Source organism: Mobula birostris, unplaced genomic scaffold (assembly GCF_030028105.1).
Source record: "Mobula birostris isolate sMobBir1 unplaced genomic scaffold, sMobBir1.hap1 scaffold_2260, whole genome shotgun sequence".
NCBI classification, from domain to species: Eukaryota; Metazoa; Chordata; class Chondrichthyes; order Myliobatiformes; family Myliobatidae; genus Mobula; species Mobula birostris.
The window spans coordinates 2,401-25,046 of record NW_027275308.1 but is presented as its reverse complement, the minus strand read 5'-3'; the positions used below and the strand labels follow the sequence as shown (position 1 = coordinate 25,046).

General features: G+C 37.7%; 1 protein-coding gene across 1 annotated transcript; it reads right to left on the bottom strand.

The window, feature by feature from the left end:
- Positions 1-163: 163 nt before the first annotated feature.
- On the bottom strand, positions 164-19,811 carry LOC140192709 (gremlin-1-like). The gene is made up of 2 exons (XM_072250224.1): positions 19,681-19,811; positions 164-2,888 (listed from the first exon to the last, which is right to left on the bottom strand). Exon 2 carries the CDS (start codon positions 2,885-2,887, stop codon positions 2,372-2,374), a length of 516 nt encoding a protein of 171 aa, XP_072106325.1. The 5' UTR covers position 2,888; positions 19,681-19,811; the 3' UTR covers positions 164-2,371.
- Between the last annotated feature and the right edge of the window lie 2,835 nt (positions 19,812-22,646).

Below are 22,646 nucleotides of genomic sequence, written 5' to 3'. Positions count from 1 at the left end.
GAGTCCCTTAGTCGTAATTCAGTATATTTTATGATGAAAAGGAACCACAGGGGTGAGCAATGTATTAAAATCACAGCAAGGAGCAAATTCCTAGCGAGAATAAAATGGAATGCAGTGCTTCGGAAGGTAGTTTTTATTTGTGTACTAACATTTAACATGGCATATAAAATGCTTGGAATGAGATCTTATTTTGCTTAATTACAATCTTTTTATGACGTCTTGTTTTTTTTAAACTTACCACATCTGGATGAGACAGTGAAGATAAGCTAGCTCAACAACGAAATAATCTGCAGTACATGCAGTAAAATGAGTACAAATATTACAATGCACAAGTAAGCATAAATACATACATTGTTCATCGTTTAATATTACTGAGTCAATCTAATTAATTGCTACTAATGATGCCTGGCTATACCAAGCAGAATCATCATGCTTACACTATACAGGAGAGCACCATGATCATGCAATCGCGTTTTCATTCAGTGTGTAATGCTGCTGAAGCATAAGAGTTGCAGAATTATCCAATAGAATAACAATGCATTGGTTACTCCTGCTTCTTTTCATGATTTGACACTCCCTAAGAGAGTAGGGAAGAGATGAACTGGTTCCTCTTCACAATCTTAAAAAAACTTGCTACTGGAATTCAAAGGGATGTTTTCAAAGTCATCAGATCCAGGTGGATTCACTTCATTATATTCAGTATGGGTAGTATTATTTTGAATCTCAGATCAGAATTTTTTTTATGAACTGTAGTGATCAGAGATCTGACAGCATTATTCTGATATTGATATGTCCATCATTTCAATATGAATAGCTTACATTTTGTAATGAATTACAGATGATTCCATACATTTATTCCAAAATGAAGATCATTCTCCAATAACCAAACAAAAACACATGTGGTTACCCATTTATTTTCATTTATCTTTGTCATTCACCATCCTCTCTTTCCCTGCACTCTCCTGAGTGCCATTGAGTACATATGAGCTACTTCTATACATGCTTTATCTGCATGAGGAAGGTCCAAAGTTAATTCTCATTCACGTTGCATTCTCTTTCCCGCATCTAGTAATCTATTCAAAATGAGATGCTCAGCATTGAAGCACTAGGTATTGTAACTTTATATCCCACCAATTTATGTTACTGTGCAATGATGCTCCATCACAGTGCTACCTGTTCAACCCAACAATTTAATACTTAACAGCAGTAACTGAAATAAACGTATAATATACTTTTTTACAGTAAAAAGCAGCAAGTATAATACACACTTACGCTAAGGGCATTAAATTAAAAGCCAAAATACTGTTGCTTTCTACAAATATATTCACAAGTACCACTTTTGTTCTTTCTTTGGTCTGCATAAGGAGATATTTCAAGCATGTCATAAAGAAACAGCCTCAGGGGAAATATCAACATGTAATTATAATGGTAAGTGAATGACACAAGGTTTGATCTCTGCATTCATCATATACTTAATATATATGTAGCAGCAATAGTACCCTCTCTATACAACCATCTCAGCGGAAAAATAAAGAAATCAGTAAAGTTGTATGAAGGATCTAGGATCAATCCTGCCATTCTCTATCATGTAGCTGGCAAAGGTGTTAATTATTCCCATAATTGTGCTCTTCAGGGTGTATAATAAGCCCATTAAAAATGCTTTTTTTAAACAACATATCAAGTTGGATGCTTAGTGCATCTAAGTGGTTTACAAATGATACTGTACTTGTATTTTGAAGTTCGAAGCTTTTGTGCACATCCAGCAGTTGGTTACAGAGGCACTTTGTACTGCTGCTAAAGCAATCAAAAGACAAGCATGTCCAAGAATGCATTTCTTGCTTAGATGATTGCTTTTCCTGCCCACTCGCACTTCTAATGGCAATCATTGGAAGCATATTTGTGAATGACCAGCCAATTACAAAGTAAACTACTAGATATTTTATTAGTTCAAATATATTTTAAAGTCAAGCCTCTTACAATGAGTTATGCATGATGTTAATTGTAAAGTAATTGTTCAGTAAACTTCATGAATACCAGAATTACCTCCCTTTTGGTTAGCATTGTAGTATTATGGGCAAAATTAAGTTGAATACAATCTCACATAATGAAACGGAAATTAATTATTAAATACCCACAATGTTCTGAACAAGAGCTTTGAAATAATTATTTAAATATTCATATCCTTCTCTCTGACTATTCACACTCCACACAGTGGAAATTATCTACTCGGGGATTGGATCTGAATCCAAGTCCTTAAACAGATAAAGGTAATTGAGGATACAAACATACTTAAATGCATTTGTCCCAGAGTTATGACTGTGGTTCATTACGTTGCAGGTTGTCAAATTGTGATGATGGTATTCTTCTCACTTTAGTTGAGATCGATGGAAATACAGCGACACTGTTTAACTCTCTGGATTCTTTTCTTCTTAATGGGAGGCTGCAGGTCAGGGCAATTTAGGGTGACTGTCATGGTGGTGAATCTCTTAGGCTTACAGAAGGAGCAGGACTGAAAAGAGCCCTCTTCCTTGTGGACGTGCCTTGGTATGTAAAAAGAATTGCACTGGCCATAGCAGAACCTATTGATGATGGTGCGGCTGTTGCAGCCTTCTTCGTGGATGGTTTGCTTGAGGGGCTGTGTTTTGCACCAGTCCCGCTTCAGGTACTTCCTCTCAGTGACGTGAAGTGCCTCATGACTCGACTCCAAGACCTCATCCACATTGCTCCGGTTTCCCGCCTGCTCCGAGGTGTTTGGCTGGCCTTTGTCTGGTGAGGGAATTGCTCCTTGGGAGCTACGATTTCTCTTCTTCCCAGCTCCCTCGCTGGTACATAGCAGAAAACACCATAGTAACAGAAAAATGCAGAGCGCACACAGGGTTCGGGTCATCCTGGAGAAAGACAGCAAAGTGCCTTCAGTCAGTATAACCATTTATAAAGTTTTAACAACACATATTTGTGACATGGTTGACCACACATTGTTCTTTAGGCAATGACGCATCTACTGGAAATATCTAGTTATGATAAATAGTTGACAGGAGTGGGTTGCCAGTATCCTTTTGCACCGAGGGTACAGAGTGAGGTAATTTAGCAATTAGATCATGGTCTACAATTTTAAACCCACACAGTTATGGTAGACTGCCATTTAGGAACTGTTCGCATCTTTAAATGCACTCAAGTATATGCCAGCCATCAATCAAAGGAAAATTATCCTTCTGGATATTTTTGTTGACAATAAATCAATTAAAATAAATGTGGAATAATTATTATTTTTATCAAACAGTCTTATATACAATAAGTGATCGCAGCAAGCAAGAGCACCTTCTTAGTTTGAAATTGGGCCTCAGGGTCTTTGAGCATTTTGCTGGGCACATGCCAATCTTTGCAGCAATTCTCCCAAGATGAGGGACGAGTAGAAATGTCTAATGATCCCCAGACTCCTGCAGTATCTTTTTCTCTCCATTTACTTTGGCCACAGCAGCTGCTGTTGATTCCGGAACCGATTAAGTCTGATTCTATTACAAGAGTCCAAACACTTGTTTCAGATGGCCACTAGGAATATCAAAAAATTAGCTCAAATTGTAACCAGGTCATATGCCATTCAGAGGTCTTTGGGGGTTCATGATATTGCCACTTAGGACGTGATTTTTTTTGTTTTGTTTTTCATGTTTTTCATCTGTATAATGGGAATCAAGAAATGAGATTTCTACCCTTATTGATCATCTTACTAGTGATATACATTGTGGTCAGTTTGGTAACACTTAGCAAATACTCCAATAACCTAAACTGAAAAGTTAAATAATGGTGATATGTTTCTCAATACTTATACACAAAATAATCACTAATTAAAATGTCATGAAAATAGGCTGTAGCACAGGTAGAGGAATGTTGACCTCCAAACCAGCATCTCCTTATTGACATTTATACAGATGCAGTGACTCAGGACTACCCAGACTCACTAGTATTTCAAGATGCAGTGAGCTGGATAAGTTGACCAAACCCCCAATATTTGTCCAGCAGGGTGGGGAAAGCTCCATCCTGTAGGGGGAAAAAACTCAGGTAATGCATCTTAGGTACTTCATCAAACTCTGAAATCATCCAAATGTGATTTAAATGAATTTAAACCATTTATTACCAACTATCAAATAATTTACAGCACGGAAGTATGTCAAACACACCTTTTGCAAAAGTTCTTTTCAACGGAGTGGTTGGCATTCACGCACATGGTGAAGGTGAACCTGGAGCTGCTTATCAGCAAGTCACTCCTTGAAGGACAGGGCACTCACATGTGCGGCCATGCATCTTGCATACACAGACCTGGGGCACTAAGCTGCAAACAGCTGGTCGACAGCACTTCCCTTCATTCTGGCAGCCAGCCCAGTGGAACAGTACAAGTCAAGCTTATGTTATTTTACAACATATCTATGTTCTTTTTAATTGCATAGCTAAAGGACAATGTTTTCAATGACAGCATGAAAGTGAAGACATGGAATAACATTAACTAGCTAACTCATTTCACCATTTTCAATTATTTATCTTTAAGTTCATTCAATTATTTGGATAGATATGTGTGAAATCTATCTTAATTGTTCTTAGCTCTGTTTCTCTTGTGTTCTTTTCCATACATAGTACTCAGTTTTACCTTATTCTAATTTACCTTTTGTTTTGCTGTTTGCTTCAACTGTTTTTTACTTTAATTATCTTCTTTAAGATAATTAGGCACGTGGCCAAGTGGTTAAGGCGTTTGTCTAGTGATCTCAAGGTCGCTGGTTCAAGCCTCAGCTGTGGCAGCGTGTTTGTGTCCTTGAGCAAGGCACTTAATCACACACTGCTCTAGTGTCTGTGCGAGGAGTGGCGCCCCACACAGACTTCCAACCTGTGCCTTGTAAGGCATGAAAATGCCCATCAGAGGCTTCTGAGACGATGTTCCCTATCTTCTTTAAGTGCAAATCCTGCGGCTTCATAAAATGTCTGTGTTATCTTTGATTTAGCTGAACTAAAATTGGTTAAAATCGATCTGAGTAGTAAACATGGCTGAAAACTATTAGACTCATGAATGGAAGGTAATATTTATGTTTATACATTTCAACCATTTTCTTATGTAAACCTCTTTCTTTTGTGGCAAACTGTTTATTGATAGCTACAGTTAAAAAAGTCTTAAGGAATTGCTGCAAATGTATATGTGGTACACCTGCAACTGCCGTGCAATGGTGGTGTTTAACGGACCAACCTGCCTTGCCTTGTTCTGCGTTAACAACTTCTGCATTGTGTGGAGTGCACTTCTTCAACCAAATGAAGATCATTCTCTGGAATCTTAATTTTGATGTTTGAAAGTGTTTGGGAGCTTAGAGGTGAATCATTTGTGACGTAGGTTTAAAAGTAAAAAAAAACTTTTAGTGGAATCTTTTGAACTTAAAAACAAAGAGGGTACCTACCATTAGACAACTCTGAAATGTTAGTATTCTATTATTAACAAAAAGGACAATTAGCTTGATTATTATTTGTGTCATTAATTGTGATTATTTTAATTGATTTGCAGCTGTAAGTAACAATTCAAACTAAAAAAAATATAAATCCAAAAAAGTTAGTGAAGTAAATACATTTAACTAAACATCTTAATTTACTTTTGTTCGTTTTAGCCATTTCCTTTCATTGAAATAAATGGAACAACTGCACCAACAATGGGTTCTTCGTTTTTGCAGCTCTTTGTTTATTTTGTTTCTGATATTTAAATATGTTCTTTATTTATTCAGTTTTTCTGATTTCACATTAATTTCATCACTTTTAATCCTTTTCCTCAACCAGGCCAGTCAGAAGAATCATAGTGAACAATTGACCACAACTTAGTGATTGTTATATTTACACAGAAATCCCAAGTTGCAGTCAGTTCATTGAGGAGAAAGTCAGCATTTAGGTAGAGAACCATCATACAAAATGTAATCAAATAATTATTCTCCACCAAAGTTAATAATGTCACATTTTTAATTTTGAAAATTACGTATCATATACCTTGCTCAAATCTTTACTATCATTTACTCTTTCACTGTTATCTTCCTGAAATGATTTGTCAGTCCCTTCAATACTGATCCTATAAGATAATATTAATAGTCAAGTGCATCATCTGAATTGAAGTGAAACCCTGACAGGTACACAACATATCCTAACAGAATCTTATCTAAGGATTCATTTGCACTACTAGCTTAGTTTTGCTGTAAAATAATCTTCCTTTGAAACAAACACTACACTGGCCATCCAAGACCAGCATCAGGGAATGATCTGACTCATAAATGAATTATATTCTACAAAGTTGTTCCCTCATATCACTTTGCTTTGTTTTAATGCTACGTATGAATCTGGTGCAGTATGAAACCTGGTTTAAAAAGTGCTGAGGAGTCTACAACCTAAATTCTTCGGAAGTCAATTCTCTTCCCATTGTTTTGGCCTGTACTGTGCTGTACTGTTCTATGTTCTATATTTAAGGTGGGGGGTTATATGGGAGGCAGGGTTTAAGGATCGGCACAACATTGTGGGCGGAAGGGCCTGTACTGTGCTGTACTGTTCTATGTTCGATATGTTTCAAAATGTTTATATTGTAAATGACAGAGGAGAGCTACTTCCACCCTTAAACTCAAGCTTACTCTGTTGGGCAGAGGTGTCCCGTTTCAAGCCAGTTTGAATATAGTCAATCAAAACATGTTCTGCCTGGCTGAAACTGTAAGTAAGTTGAGCCCAGAATTATTGAAAGTAATCTGTACACAACAGAGTATTCAGTGAAAGTGAAAACATCCCCCAAGTGAAAATGACTTAAGGCCAATTGAAAAATATTTTGGGGATCATTTGATTAATTATTTAAGAAATGTAAAGACCTTCTTAAAGAGCTGGCTGCAATGTTGCTGGACATTTGGAGATCTATTATACTGTTTAGATCAGGAATATATCTTCTCTTATTCCAATTAGTCAGTTAATTCCGTTTGCTGCATTGGATTAATATTCTTTGATGCATGAAAGATTCAAGTATCAGTCTAATTGTCTCATAAACATACTGATTTTAAACATTTTCTGGCAGAGTCTTCTAGCTATTAACCATTCTCTATGTAAAATAAAATTCCCCCACCAAATCCTCTTTAAATTCTTTCCTCACAGTTTAAGCTTATTTCATTTTCATTTTGATACCACTACAATTGAAAAAAGATTCTATCTATGCATCGTATAACTTTATTTACCTCTATCAGGTCACCCCTCAGTCTCTTTGCTCCAAAGAAAATAAACTGAGCCCATCCAATAACTAAAATCCTCCACTCTAGACAATATTATGGGGAATCTTCTCTGCGCTTTCTCCAGTTATTCACATTATCTGCGAATCTGTTTCATAACCATTAGACCAGAAGAACTGGGAACAGGAGTTGGCTACTCAGCCCTTTCAACCTGCTCCACCATTCAATACGACTATGGCTGACCCAATATTCCTTAAGTATTCTTCATTATCTGTTCCCCAAAATCCTTGATTCCTTAACTGATTAGAAATCCAATTATCCTAAACATAAGAAAACTGCCCCCACTTCTCTATGCCCAGAAGTTTTAAAAACTCACTAACAGAGAAAGTTTTTCTTTATCTCTGTTTTCATAGGCCCTCTTTATCTTCAGACCAACCCTCAGGTTCTGGTCTCTTCCCAGCCTCCTAAGAAATTTATCTGTTTTAATAAAGTAGCTTCTCATTCTTCTAAACCCCATTGAGTAGAGTACCATCTTGTTCAGCCCTTCCTCATAGTACATATCTGGGATTATAGAAGAAGAAGAAAGCCCTTAACTCTGAGTGGAGTCATCAGGACGCTGTCATGACGACGTTTTTTTTAGCAGGCTTTCTTATTTTTACGAGGCCGAGTTGTAACGACGCTCAACCCAGCATGGATGGAAAGCATGCAAGGGAGCCGGTTGGATTCAAACTCGGGAGCCTTCGCTCCGAAGTCCAGCGCTGATACCACTACGCCACCAGCCAGCTAATCTGGGATTATACTGATGAATGTTCTCTGAACTGCCTCTAATAAAATATCTTGCCTTAAATAGAGAACATTAAAATTATTTCCAGTGCTGTAGATATGGTGTATCTTGTACTTTATACAGTTACAGTAACGCTTCCCTACTTTTCTATGCTAACCCACTTAAAATAAGCAGTAACATTCTATGCAACACACTCAAAATGCTGGAGGAACACAGCAGGCCAGGCAACATCTATGGAAAAAGGTACAGTCGACGTTTTGGGCCGAGACCCTTCAGCAGGACTGGAGAAAAAAGCTGAGGAGTAGATTTCAAAGGTGGGTGTAGGGGAGAGAGAACACAAGGTGATAGGTGAAACCAGGAAGGGAAGGGATGAAGAGTTGTGAAGTTGATTGGTGAAAGAGATACAGGGCTGGAGAAGGGGAAGTCTGATAGGAGAGGACAGAAGGCCATGGAAGAAAGGGAAGGGAGAGCAGCACTAGATGGAGATGATGGGCAGATAAGGAGATAAGATGAGAGAGTGGTAAAGGAGGGAGGGGGGCATTATATTTTATTATAACCAACATTCTATTATCCTTTGCTTACATGCGTAGTTCTTTGCTCGCTTTCTACGTTTCACGTACAGGTTTCCCCAAATCCCTTTGTGCTGCACCTTTTTGCAGTTTTTCTCTCCAAAATCAACCACTTCACTTTCCCCACATTGCACTCTTTCTGCCAAACATTCACTCGCTCATCTAACCTAATTTATTATCGTTCTCATCCTCATTCTCCTGCCTTCACCCCTAGCTTTTGATGCCTTGACGAACCAAGATCTTATCAACTCACCTTTAAATATACCCAATGTCTTGTCCTGCACAGCCATCCATGGCAATGAATTCCACAGATTCACAACTCTCTGAAATTCCTTTTCTGTTCTAAATGGATGGCCCTCTATTCTGAGGCTGTGCTCTTTGGTCCTGGATTCCCCCACTATAGGAAATTTCCTCTCCACATCCACTCTAGAAAGGCCTTTGAACATTCAATAAGTTTCAAATCTTTCTTAGATAAGGAGCCCAAAACTGTTCACAATACTCCAAGTGGGGTCTTATAAAGCCTCATCATCACTTCCTTGCTCTTATATTCTAGTCTTCTTGAAATGAATGCTAACTTTGCACTTTCCTTCCCTACCACCAACTCAAACTGCAAATTAACCTTTAGGGAATTCTGCACAAGAACCCCCAAGACCCTTTGCACCTCTGATTTTTGAATTTTAGAAAATAGTCTATGCTTTTATTCCTTCTACAGTGCATGACTGTACACTTTCTTACACTATATCCCACCGGTCGTTTCTTTGCCCATTCTCCCAATCTATCCAAGTCATTCTGCAGACTCCCTGCTTTATCAACACTACGTGCCCCTCCAATTACCTTTGTGAAGTCTGAAAACTTGACCACAAAGCCATCAATTCCATCATTCAAATCATTGATATATAATGTGAAAAGAAGCAATCCCAATAACAATCCCTGCTGAACACCACTAGTCACTGGCAGCCAACCAGAATAGATTCCTTTTATTCTGACACTTTGCCTCCTGCCAGTCAGCCAGTCTTCTGTCCATGCTAGTATCTTTCCTGTTTGGCATAATTGTCTGTATCCTAGAATAAACTCAGGGAAGTAACTCTGAAATCCACACATGAGTTACTGAACTGCCAAAAAATACAGGAAATAGGAATGAAAGTAACAAGTATTGGAATTTGGCAGTCCAGGCAGCATCCCTAGGAAGAGGTACAGTCGATGTTTTAGGCTGAGACCCTTCGTCAGGACTGTAATGTCGACTGTACCTCTTCATAGAGATGCTGCCCGGCCTGCTGCGTTCACCAGCAACTTTGACGTGTGTTGCTTGGATTTCCAGCATCTGCAGAATTCCTGTTGTTTAAGTATTGGAATTTCTAGTGTTGTGTTTGACACAAACTTATTTGGACACTTTCATTATTTAGAAGTTATCTATTCTTTTCCCTTTGTCAAAATAAATGATGTCCTGGATTAACAAAATAAGCTTCTACATATTGATGTTATACTGATTTTATATACCACAGGACAAGTTGTAAAGATAACTACAGATACATGAGACCACAGGATAATCAGGCTCATCGTTTCATTCTGTCCGGCTGTCTTCAGCAGTGTTGTATTTTACTTTCACCTCCCTGTTTAGCTCAGTACTTCATATAATGATCATTCTTTGAAATTGAGAGGTGCTTCCTGAGATCAGGAAGCATTATATCTGATGCGCAATCATTTCAGGTGATGCAATATGTATAATATCTTTCAGATTGTTTTACATCTTTAAAATTATAGCAAAAGAATTGCCTCTTAAACATTTTTAAGGATTAACGCTTCCTTTCATGGACTTTTCAGATGAAGATTAGCAATATCAACTCATGCTTATTTGATTCCAGTTAAAACTTTGGTTCAAATTTAGACGCTTCTTTTTGTTTCTCCATGAGATTGGGGGTAATTTACCAGTATTTTGCGATGCATTGGCCAAAGGGTGGAAAATTAACTCCCTGTTATATTTTATAAATTGAAGTATACATGAATACTTGCACAGATGGAATAGTTGGACCTATCAAAAGAAACAATGTTAGTTGAAAAGAAAGAAAGAAAACATAGGCAAAGAGATTTTGATTATTATAGCATTATACAGTATATTACACTTGCATTACTTTTGCAGTCATTATTAGATTAACACTGTAATGTAGTTTGTATTGTTTCATTCCATATTTGAAAGTGGTACGCAAATATTTATATTCTTCCTTCACAATGAAATTAAGGTATTTCAAATGCAAATTATGTTTTTCACTATTTCAGGATCTATAACTGGAAACCACTGTTATTTTGCTCAGGGATCATGTGAATGAATATGAATAAATGAAGTATTTCTAAGAAAATGTTACCATTGAACACTTTTGGAGGCCGAAGTGTGAGAAACATGTATTGCCTGAGGCAATGCGTGCATTTATTGCCCCCTTGAGCTCTGATTGATTTCAATGGGAGACACAATCCAGATGCGTTAGAAAAAAATTTATTACCCTCTTGAACTACTTATTGTTTTCAATTACATATCATGTGAACTGGGTCCCTAAAATGAGTCTGAATGAATTATATTGCCAGCCAATATTCAACTTTCCTGCAGGGCGATTGTAGCATAAGATATTCAAAGATATTTTTCAACTTCTGAATTGTCACATTTTTTGATTTGGTAAGAATTCTAAACCTTTATTTTGTTTTCTGCCCTTTATGATGGTTAGCTTTTTATTCATTGCTTATTGATTCCATTCTATATATCACGTAGAACCAAAGAGTAGGTATCAATATTAAGTAGAAAATGTTCATGTAGCAATCTTCAACTACATACTAGTATTTACTAGCTTATACCAATTTAAGATTCAAGATTCGAGATTGTTTAGTATCATTTCCAGTACACAAGTGTAAAGGAGAATGAAATAATTGTTCCTCAGGATCCAACGCAGCACAAAGAGACACAATAGGATAAAGAGTGCAATAATTAAAAAACACAATAAATAAAAATACATAAGATAGCTTACATACATAAATTGATTGTCTGTCCATAAAGTGACACTAGGCACAGGAGTCTCTATACATAAGGTGACCGGCAGCAAATGATAAAATAGTGAGGTGGGGTCAAGCTTATTGTCATGTACATAAGTAACATGACCAGTTTCTTATATGAGCTCTCTATAGCGTGGGCCTATTACCATTTTACTGATCAATGAGTCTTTTTGTGGGTATGAGTCCTGATAGGAAATTTTCCTGACTTTTATTTTTAAACATGGATAAATGTCAGTCCATAAAAGCAAATGATGTTATTGATTGACTTTTGGTTTTGCTATCAATACACCATAAAAATATAATCAAAACTGAAGATACACTTTTTTATTGTTATCAAGTGCAAAAAATTGTGATTACCTTTGCATTAATTATTCTCTGTACCTATAAAAATTACTGTCAGAGGTTCATTGGATACAATTGTATTCGACTAGTGAACTGGAAGCATAATCCACAGACTTCACCAGAAAGTTATCAGTGTTAAGTGGTTTTAATGTTGAGTACAGGTTGCATAGACTGAGTCTGTGTTCTCTTGAACACGGGAGATTAGAGAATGAGCTAAGTGAAATGTTTAAGATGATTAAGGGATTAAAGGGCAGATAAGGATAAACCATTTCCATTTGTCTAGAACAAGGGGCATAATTGTAAAATTATAGATGGTATATTCCCGAGTGATGTTAAATAAAGTGTAACTTAAAATCTCTTTCTGTCAATAATCCATCATGCAAGATCAAAACTGAAGAGATGTTTACTAATCAACTGTATTATGGTCTATTAAACCAAGATCAGTAAATGGAATAATAATTGCCATTATGATGAAGCTGTGATTACAAAAATGCACTCCACATTTCCTTTCTGAAGCATACTTCGCTGCAACTTTGGACTGCTCATAAATAGCCTACTTAAAAAATATTTCTTAAAATGCTGTTGGCAAAGGGAAAATCCTGCTCTCTCTGCGTGAACACTAGTTATAAGAAACAGGATTACTGATCAGCCCCCAGCCAATTTTGACAAGTATGCTAAAATAATATATTAATAGGACATATTGAACATTACACTTTGCTGACATCACACCTTGCTGCTGACAGATTTAGACACATTATACATGTTTTTTTCATATTTACATGTGTATCCATAGAACAATGGGATATTGGCATGTAACCAAGATTTTTCAATCAATTCCCAAATAAAATTATAATGAACATACACTTTCAAAATGGCACTCATTTTTCTACTGATTGCTTGTTTGGCAACTAAATGCTCATTACAGATACAGTACGTTGCCTTTCATTATTACACATTCTAATAATGTTACTCCAAAAGCATAGACCCAAGACACATTTTACTCCTTGGGTTAGCTACAATCATGAATCAAAGCTCTTAAACTTGTAACAGTATATATTTACAACAGCCAGTTTACAAATGTATTTCTATCAATCTGCTGGAAGAACTCAGCAGTTCAAGCAGCATCCATGGGAGGAAATGAATTGTTGTGGAAACAACTGACATTTCCTTTCGTCCCACAGATGTTGATCAACCTGCTGAGATCTTCGAGCAGATTTTTTTATTGCTCCAGATTCCAACAAGTGCCGTCTCTTGTGTCTACCCTCTTCCTATGGTAGGCGGTAGTGTTTCTCTTATAGATGGTAGTGTTCCAATGGGCAGAAGTCCTTGTCCTTAGCGGAAGAAAAAGGAAGTCTGGACAACAGGATTTTCATTGGACAAGCTGAGATAAGTAACTGCAGTGTCTTTTGTAGATGATTCATACTGCAGCCACTGTGGGCTGAAAGTGAGGGGATTAAATGCTTTGGGTAATGGATGAATATACTATTCAAATCAACTGCTTTATCCCGGATGGTCTGAAGGATCCAAGATGTTGTTAGAACTGCTGTCATCCAGGCCACATCATCACACTACTGACTTCAACCTTATAGTTTTTGCAGAGGCTTGGGTGTCGGGAGTGAGCCACCTGACATTATCTGGCTTCTACCCTTTCTTTTATAATATTATTGTGGCAGGTGTCATTGAAAATATGTGGCAGACAATAATGATAATATTTTTGAATGTCAAGGGTATGTGATTAGATTGTTTCATTAGAGATTGTCAAGCAGTTCTGTGGTCTGAGTAAGTGAATGCCATACCTGAATATTGTCTGGGTCCTTCTATGTGCAGGTGTGCATTGCTTCAGTTGCTGAAGGCTTACAAGTAGAATGGAATATTATAGAGTCATCAGCAGACATCCCTAACTGTGATAGTATGGTGGCAGGAAGGTCATTGGTAAAGCAGCTGAAGACGTTTGCACCTTGGACTCCTGCTGTGAATTCCAGAGGGGCAGTGAATGACCTCCAAGAACTGCAAGACTGCACTCACTCATGTTTGCCCTTGATACCCAGTGTCAAGCATTACTCAGGCATTCGGACAAATGCTTCCCTGATGTTAGTTCAGTTTTTTGATCCATTATGGACCAAGGCTGTGATGATGTTTGGTGTTGAATGGCCCTATTGGAACCCAAAGCAAGTGTGGATGAGCAGGTTATTGTTGAGTAACTGTCGCTTTATATCACTGTTAATGTCACCTTCCCGCACAATGTTAATAACAGGGTGGACAGACTGGCAATTATTGGGTCCACCTTACTTTTTCAGAATGGGGCATGGCTGGGAATTTTTTTACATGTTTGAAAGATACCCATGTTGTGAGATGATTTTTCAGAGATGCAGTTGCTTCTGAAGCACATTTCTTTAATATTACACCTGGGATATGGTCTGGTTCTATGCTTTATCCAGCATTCAATCATAATGCTACTGCTTCCAATCATGGATGCTCAATTTTAATCTGTCAAACCTGTCTTGATTCCAGTCTGGAACACTTGTTACAGCAGGTGTACTTGTTACAAACCTAGGCCTTTGTCTCCATGAGGACCACACAGTGACTACTTCTACAAATGCTATGGCACTCCAATGCACCTGCCATAGGTAGTTTTGCAAAGACAAAGTCAAGAAGGTTTATCACTCTTGTTAGTTCACTCATACCTGCCACACCACCAGTCTGGCTCCCTAGTCCTTGAGAGTTTAACTTGTTCAGTCAGTGCTAGAGCTACCAAACCACTCTTTGTGATGGACATTGAAGTCTGCCATCCAGAGGAAGTTCTGTACCCTGCTACATTCTGTGCTTCTTCCAAGTGTTGCTCACAAAGGAGGACCACTGATTCATCAGCTGTCTGAGGAAGCAAGAACCAAAAGAGATTTCCTTGCCCACATGTGATCTGAGGCTGCCATAGATCTAACTCACCATCCCTTTTCTCTAGCCCACAGTGGTCTGTCCTGTGGTGGAGACACATTGTCTGTAAGGTGTTGTTTGTCTGGTCTGTAGGACAACTCCCCCAATCTTACACCAGTTCCCATCAGTTTGTAAGGAAGATATTGTAAGATCAAATGGCTGGGGCCAACACTGCTATGTCCCTCAAATGAACTGTCAGATTAATGAAGAACTGCACGTGCACTAGGTAGCAAAAGCAGAATGTGGTAGGTAGTCTAAAATAATAATCTCAGAAATCTTAAATAATCTTAAAACCAATAGATCATATCAAAGTTCTGCAAAGCCATTACATCCAATCATGAATGGCCATGGACAGCTAAGGGGAGAAGGAACATTCGCTTCCTTTGTTTTGTGGTTGATGGTGAGTGGTCCATCGTGTTTTATTCTTTCACTGTTTCAGTGCAGCAGTAAAAGTACCACCAAGTAAGTGCTAACCATTCGAAAAAGTATGGATGGAGTTGACATTATACTGAGGAGTTAATCAAAAAGATAAATTGTCCGAGTTCTTCATCCATATGCCCCACTGGGTTGCTTCTCAGAAAAGGCTATGAACTTTATGCTAGGTGACTGCTGAAAGAACAAGGCAAAACAAGAAATCTTCCTTGAGTGCTGTCTGCAGTTCAGTTGCAAATTGAATAGGATATCATAAAGGAGGCCAAATATTATTGAATTTTAAGTTTAAAGAATAATTATTACTTTCCCAATTCTAGTCATTAAAAATTGTGGGGAAGAAGTCAGTATACAATGCATATGTGGTGTTAACAAATTTCATAATATATGCCAGTGATACTAAACCTGAATCTGATTCTGATTCTGGTTCTAAAACAAACCACTTTAATAGTGGAATAGATTACTATCAAATTCTTTGCAGGTATCTGACTCACCACTAAATTTAATGGGCCCATTTTTGAAGGCTATTTAAAATGGAATTATTTAATATTGAATTGATATAACAAGTCTCCAATTTCAGAATTAAGTTATGAAACCCAAGAGTAAAATAAAATCCTATAATCTTTGAGGTATCCAGCGCTCAGCCATTTTTAACTATCATATGGAGTGACTTAAATTGGTTGAAGCCTGGTTTCTATGATATTTTAAGTCATCAATAAATGTCACTCTACTATAATACCTTTAAATTTGTCTTGCACATCATTCAGCATAGCATTGGCAATGTGTGCAATTTTTTTTAAATAACTAAATATAATAATCTCAAACAGGTTGACAGCATTTTACTGCAGGCTTGTGCGACTTACAAAAAAAAAGTAACAAGATTCTCTTGCAAAAGTTATTGGGTACACAATGTATTTAAAATCAACACTGGGGATGTTTCCACCTGTTACACATCAGCCCTGACTGGCAGCTACTGTATATTAAACCACAGTAAATCCTCCACAATATTCAATCAGTCCAGATGAATATTGATTCTTTTACCTTATAATATTGATATGAATGGCACTCATCATATCCTATTGATAGCAACATGTTTGATTTCATAAATAGAACTGTAGATTATAACAGTTTTCCAAATATTTTAACCTTTGAGGCTTGAAACTAAAGTAATTTTCACACAGATTTAAATATTACCAAATTCATATCCACATATCTTAACAATATTAGTCCATTTTGATATTAAAAGCTAATTTAAAAGTTCTGCCAAATCAGAGGAATATCTGATATGAAATTTAAAGAATTTTTGGGCAGTAAAATTGCTTGCAGAAGTTTCCAAGCTATAATGTTTTGTGTATTTTTAGGAGAGTAGGATCTAAAGGGTGAGGAATTTACAGCAAACATGTGATTTTAAAGATGTTTATTGTAATTGGAATGGATTAGTTGCAGCTTATTGAAATTACACAATAAATGGAACTGCACTGTGATGGGTTGGAAGGAGAAATGAAATTATTCTGACCAAATTTTCAGAAATCATTACATGGCTCTGTAATCTTGCTTGTTCTTTGGATTAATGATTTAAATTTAAAGTAAATAAATTCCTTCATTAAATGATAAAAAGAATGCTTCAGCTCTAAAAAATTCAAAATATGAGTTACTGGGTTTGATAAAATTGTGAAGAAACGACACCTCTGTTGGTGCATCCATTCTTATTACTAGAAGTATTGATAATCTTGATTTTGAAAGATGAAATATTAACTTCAGCTCCTATGCCATATATCTTCCAACACATTTTCCAGAGTCTGAGACTTTATATTTAATGAAAGGGAAATTTATCCATCTACGTCATAACTAATACTCTAACAAACCAAATCCAAGTTTAAAGCATCAGGATATCTCTGACAAGATTTTGACGAAGCCAGAAAATACTTCCATTAAATTCCTCTATTACCTGCTTACTTTTTTTTATAAAATGCTGCTCGTGGAGTAAACACATTTAAGATGTTTCTTATTCCGTCTTATTTTGCGTAAAGTCCATTTAACATAAAATTTCCAAAAGAAAAGAAAATAATATTATAGAAAGACTGATATAAATAATAAAATCATAGCATAGAATCCCTAAAAGCTGATATTTTTTACTGATTTTTTTCTATTGTCATAGAGTAATATATTGCCAACAAGTAGATTTGGGCAGGAAAGGGATAACTTCCCAGGTACAGACGCAACTTGAATATATTTAAAACTTATTTACTATATGTTATTGTCGCATAAAACTTTTGGAATTTCAACATTTAAAACGTATACACACAATGCAGCGCTTGTTTGCGCTAACATTTTAACGGTAATTAATGTTTTGTAATTTAGGGCTGGGATTGAGACTTTGATCCTGTGCGACTGTGTTTTTACATTTTAAGTGTTGTCCAATGCACCATTAATCTACATCCTATTTTACATCTTGATAGCCTAAACTATAACAATCACGTGATTTTGTTTTTAAGATAGTGATCAATTACTTTTGTTACTACTTTGCTGACGAATTCTAGAGCAAAATCGGATATCTCCTAGAAATATTTTGGTTACTGAAGTCAGGCAGCCTGTAAAGTTTACGCTGAGCTGCAAAGAACTAAAGCCGTAGCTTTATACTGATCTAATCTACGCAATCCCCGTCTGGTGGGAGATGGTTCACTTTTCCTTTGAACTTTTCCGTGCTGGCATGCCTTTACAGATTTTGTGAATTAGTACAGCAGCAGAAGCCGTTTGTATTTTGGGCAACATCGTTCGCGAATCGCAAAAGGCAAACTATTATGAATTGAATCGTTCTGCTTTGTAATTTGAGTACACTACATAACCGAATAAAAAAAAATAAAGGATGTTTTCTCTCAAATACTTGGAGATCTTCAGAATTGAAAATCTAAATCTGATCAGGATAACGTAAAGTAGCATCGACACTGAATAATATTCCTTCAAAGAAGAGCGGTCTTAAAATTGTGTTGTAATGTTTCTTTAAACGCTTTGGGATGTTCAGGTCGTGCACGGCTTGAATTTTGACGGCAGAATCACTCGCCCCCTGGGTGTTGACTGCTCCTTCCCCCTGACGGCCAATGTAAGGCAGATCCTACGCTTCCTCCCCATAGTTGCTACTGTCTCTGCGATTCCCCTTCCCTAGTCTCCCCGGCTCGATAACAACTGAAGACGCAAATGAAACTTCGAAACCCCGCCATTCTGAACACTACGCCGTATGGCATCAGGCCTTCCAAGCAGTACATTTGCAGTTCAAGTCATTTTAGACTATGGCGTGAACCGCGCCTGATGTCCCACCACGGACACCATTCATGTCATCGCAGAGAGTGTGGGCGGGATTGGTAGCAGCGACAGGAATTCCAAATACCCGCGAGAACGAAACCAGGATTCAGAACACAACACAAGAAGCAGAGATGTAGAAAGGGAAAATAAAACGGAAAACACAGCACGGGACAAGAAACTGGGAGGTATAAAGGGGGTTAGCTTATACAAGGAAAGCTGTGAAAGATTTCAAGTATCAGAATTGAGCATATAAAGCGTCAGATGAAGGAGGCCGGCGTAAATCAACGTGCGAAAAACAACGAACCGACGACCACACGGGTCATTGGCTTTGTGAACTCCCGCAGTTTATATCCATGTGTCTGCCGATTATACCTGACCTCTAGGAGAAAGTAAATGTAATGCTACTTGAAGTTTAGGACCCAGAGAGAGAGAAGGCAAAATGAACTGTTGCGGAATACCGCCCGGTAGGTTAGGACCACGGTGTTTTGAAACCTAGCGAATGCAAATTAGTCAACATAAATACTAAACCGTACCCCACTAACTTGTGTTAATAAATAAGTACCAAAGTGATACTCGGCGCTGCGTCAGGTTAGTCCACTAGGTGCGTTTGACTGTGATTCGGTGTTTGAAAGCTGCGTTCAAATGCCCAGCTAGTTTACAACCAAGAAGAGTTGGGTAAAGGCTGTTTGGCTCCGCTGCCGCCGAGCAGGTAATAGTCTACGCACAGCATCGCCCACCGCGGCTACACTGGCCCACACAGGCTCTTCCTCTCCCAGGCGATACAAGCTGATGGTAATTCAAGGAGAAATATACACAGCGCGCAACGATCGACTTGAATCGGTCAAGGGTGTAGGGAGAGAGAAAGAGAGATGAAAAGAGTTCAAAAGCATACAGGATAGGGGAATGATACTAAGCGCTTATATAAAATGAAACTGGTCGACAATAGCAAAGACCTGGCGGTGTCGGAGTCAAAAATAAGCTCCCAAACCAATTCCCAAGCCGGTGCTCTCCGCTGTAGACTTCCAGCTGAACACACGAAATTCACAGTGGATGTACAATGCACCAACTTCAGACTTACCTGCCCAGCGTTCTCTGTACAGTCACGTACACTGCTGGCTGATGTTCCACGCGAAAGCCGGGATGCTATAGAAAATAAAGGAAAACTCTGAATACTGATGTCTCCATAGAATGAACCGCTGATTTGCGGTACAATTTCTTCCCGAGTCGAGCAGTCATATTTAAAAGCCAGGAAGTCTCCAAACCCTCTCGCGATCATTGGCCAGAAAGTTTGGAATTGCACCAGAATTAATCCGCCCACTGATTGAAATCAGGTTCTGGATTAGTTTCACACTACAGTCAGTCCCATTTGTTGCCACTGTTCAAACTCTGAAAGCATTGTCGGGTTTGCATGATCTGTATCCCATTTATTGCAACTGATTACGAAACGAAATTAATTCATTTGACATACATTGCAAACTCAACTGATTATGTATTTTTTGGTATTTGTATGACTATATTTTCGCTATCTATTACTTTCACCTACTCGTTGAAATCCCTGGAAACAAAAGTATGAAGTTGCATCCTAAGTTGCATATTTTTTACGGGGATACCAAATCATCGGATTTCCCTAAACAAATAGTACGATATCGATTAGAACGAATTGAAACCAATACATATTTCCCATTGTGGACATGCTATGATGTTGTTGGAATGTGTGGCGACAGTTGCCAGCTACCTCCAGCACATCCTTGGGTCTGTTGGAGATTAACGCAAGTGATACACTTCACTGTGTGTTTCGATGTACCTGTGGTTAAAAAAAACAATCTAAAACTGAAACTTGCTGTGAATCTACGTAAATAATATATATTTTATTTGATAATTTCTTCTGCAGACGGTCAAAATAATCTTGTCGACGTAAAACTGATATTGTAGTCAATCTCACATGGATAAAATGGTAAGGGTTGATTCGGTGACTTCTCTGATCATTTAAAGCAGCCGCCTTTAACGAGTTTTGACCCACTGATGAGAAGCAACGTGCCTACCCCGGGAAAATTTTCATAGAAAATATATTCTTATGATACATGAATACACTCGATACATTTGTGTTGTGATTGATTTTATAGGTTGATGATATCAGCTGCCAAATAAACATTCTGCACTTCATTCTTCACAACCATCGATTTCCCAAATAACCTGCGTTTTAAACAAGGGAAATCTGCAGCAAGCTCGTTTCAAAATCACTGAAAATGCTGTTATAGTTTGATTGGAAGCTTATTTTTGAACGCATTCGCAAGGCAAGTTTCCCCAATTGCATAAACGTTTTTAGAAGATCATCCTCCACGTTTTCCTCAATCTGTGCAAGATTTTTATACCAACTCCATCTCGGGCACAAACCTCCCCAACATCGAGGACGTTTTCAAGGGGCAGTGTCGCAAGAAGGAGGCATCTATCATTAAAGACCCTTACAATCCAGGACATGTCCCTTCTCGTTACAACAGTCAGGGAGGGGGTACAGGAGACTGACGATTCATTTAGCGATTCAGAGACAGCTTTTTTCCCCTCGGCCAAAAGATTTCTGAACGACTCATGAACTCACGAACATTATATCGTTATTCCTCGTTTGTACTATTTATGTTTTATTGTAACAAAGTAAATGTGTATGTTTTGCTCCATACTGCTGCCGCAAAACAACAAATTTCACAGCATGTCAGTTATAATAAACCCTGTTCTGATGCTGATGCTTTCTCTTTTTGCTGTTTACCCCTCACTAATCCAATCTTACCCTACATATTATTTTATCCTGCTGTACATATTCGAATCTATCCTACAATCCAACTTATTTAAACTTTCAGCACTATTTTGTATAGTTCCCCTCTGAGATTTGAAATGGTTCACAGTAAACATGGAGCGGGAAGCGCAGAATCAAATATCGCTGTGATGATTGTACGTTCTAGTATCAATTGTTTGGCGACAATAAAGTATAAGTAACCTGTAACCAATCTGTAAAACTTCGTACACTTCAACGAAACTTAAATAACTTAATTTTAAGATAATAATGATGGAACTATCACATACAAACCACCAGAAATTGAATCATCCACACGAATTTGTATTTTATCCCAAGAAAAACGAAATCAGGATGATTTGCCTTGTGTGAGAGATGTTGGAATGGATATGATTAAATCTGAACAGATGTTGTATCTTTACCTTGTAGGCTGTTGCATTCTGTTTTTTTAGAAAAACCTCCTACGTGAAGCTAATTTTCTGTCCAGGGATGCTATCTGATTTGTTAATTTCTGTTTTTGTTAGCATGCGTTTTGTTTATTTACTTTTTAAAAGCGCTCCCGTATGTGTTTGCGTGTGGGTGTGTGTGCGCGCGCGCGCGTGTGTGTGTGCGTGTGCATTATTCGGCAAACTTTGTATTACATGTACAAGCTCTCCGATACATTTGTACGAGTGCAACAAATTTGTGTCTTTAACTGATGCAAACACATCACATGAAAATGCTGATATTTTCAGCATTTGCGCTTCTTGATGGCATACATCCAACTGTACAGTCCTTTTTGAATGGCTGTGTGACTTGTATGCGTTCTTAGTGTCTCTTAGTTTAACTTTCGCAGTGATTCCCTGAAATAAATGCATTCGACGCACGATAGCTCTTGCGGTACCTGGAATCCGGTGAAATTGATGTCAGTTTGTTAGTAAGTGCCCCGCAGTTCCTCTAACTAGCGAATTCATATGTCGTAGATCGATTTTTATTATAATGAAACGAGATTGTTATCCCAATGAGAACTGGCGCTTTCTTGAAAATTTCTATCTTAGGGTGGAAGTTAGAACATTTATTAAATTGACTCTTTAAAAAGCAGGCTATCTTTAGTAGTCGCGCCGCTGGTTATAAATTGACTATTAAGGTTGAAACAGGTCGGCGGATTTCTGTTACAGGGTAACTGAAACAGAACTGACGATATCAATTTATGGCTGATTACCCGTGTGTCGTAGAGAAGGATAAATTTTGAATGTCTATTCACCTTGATGCGTATTTAT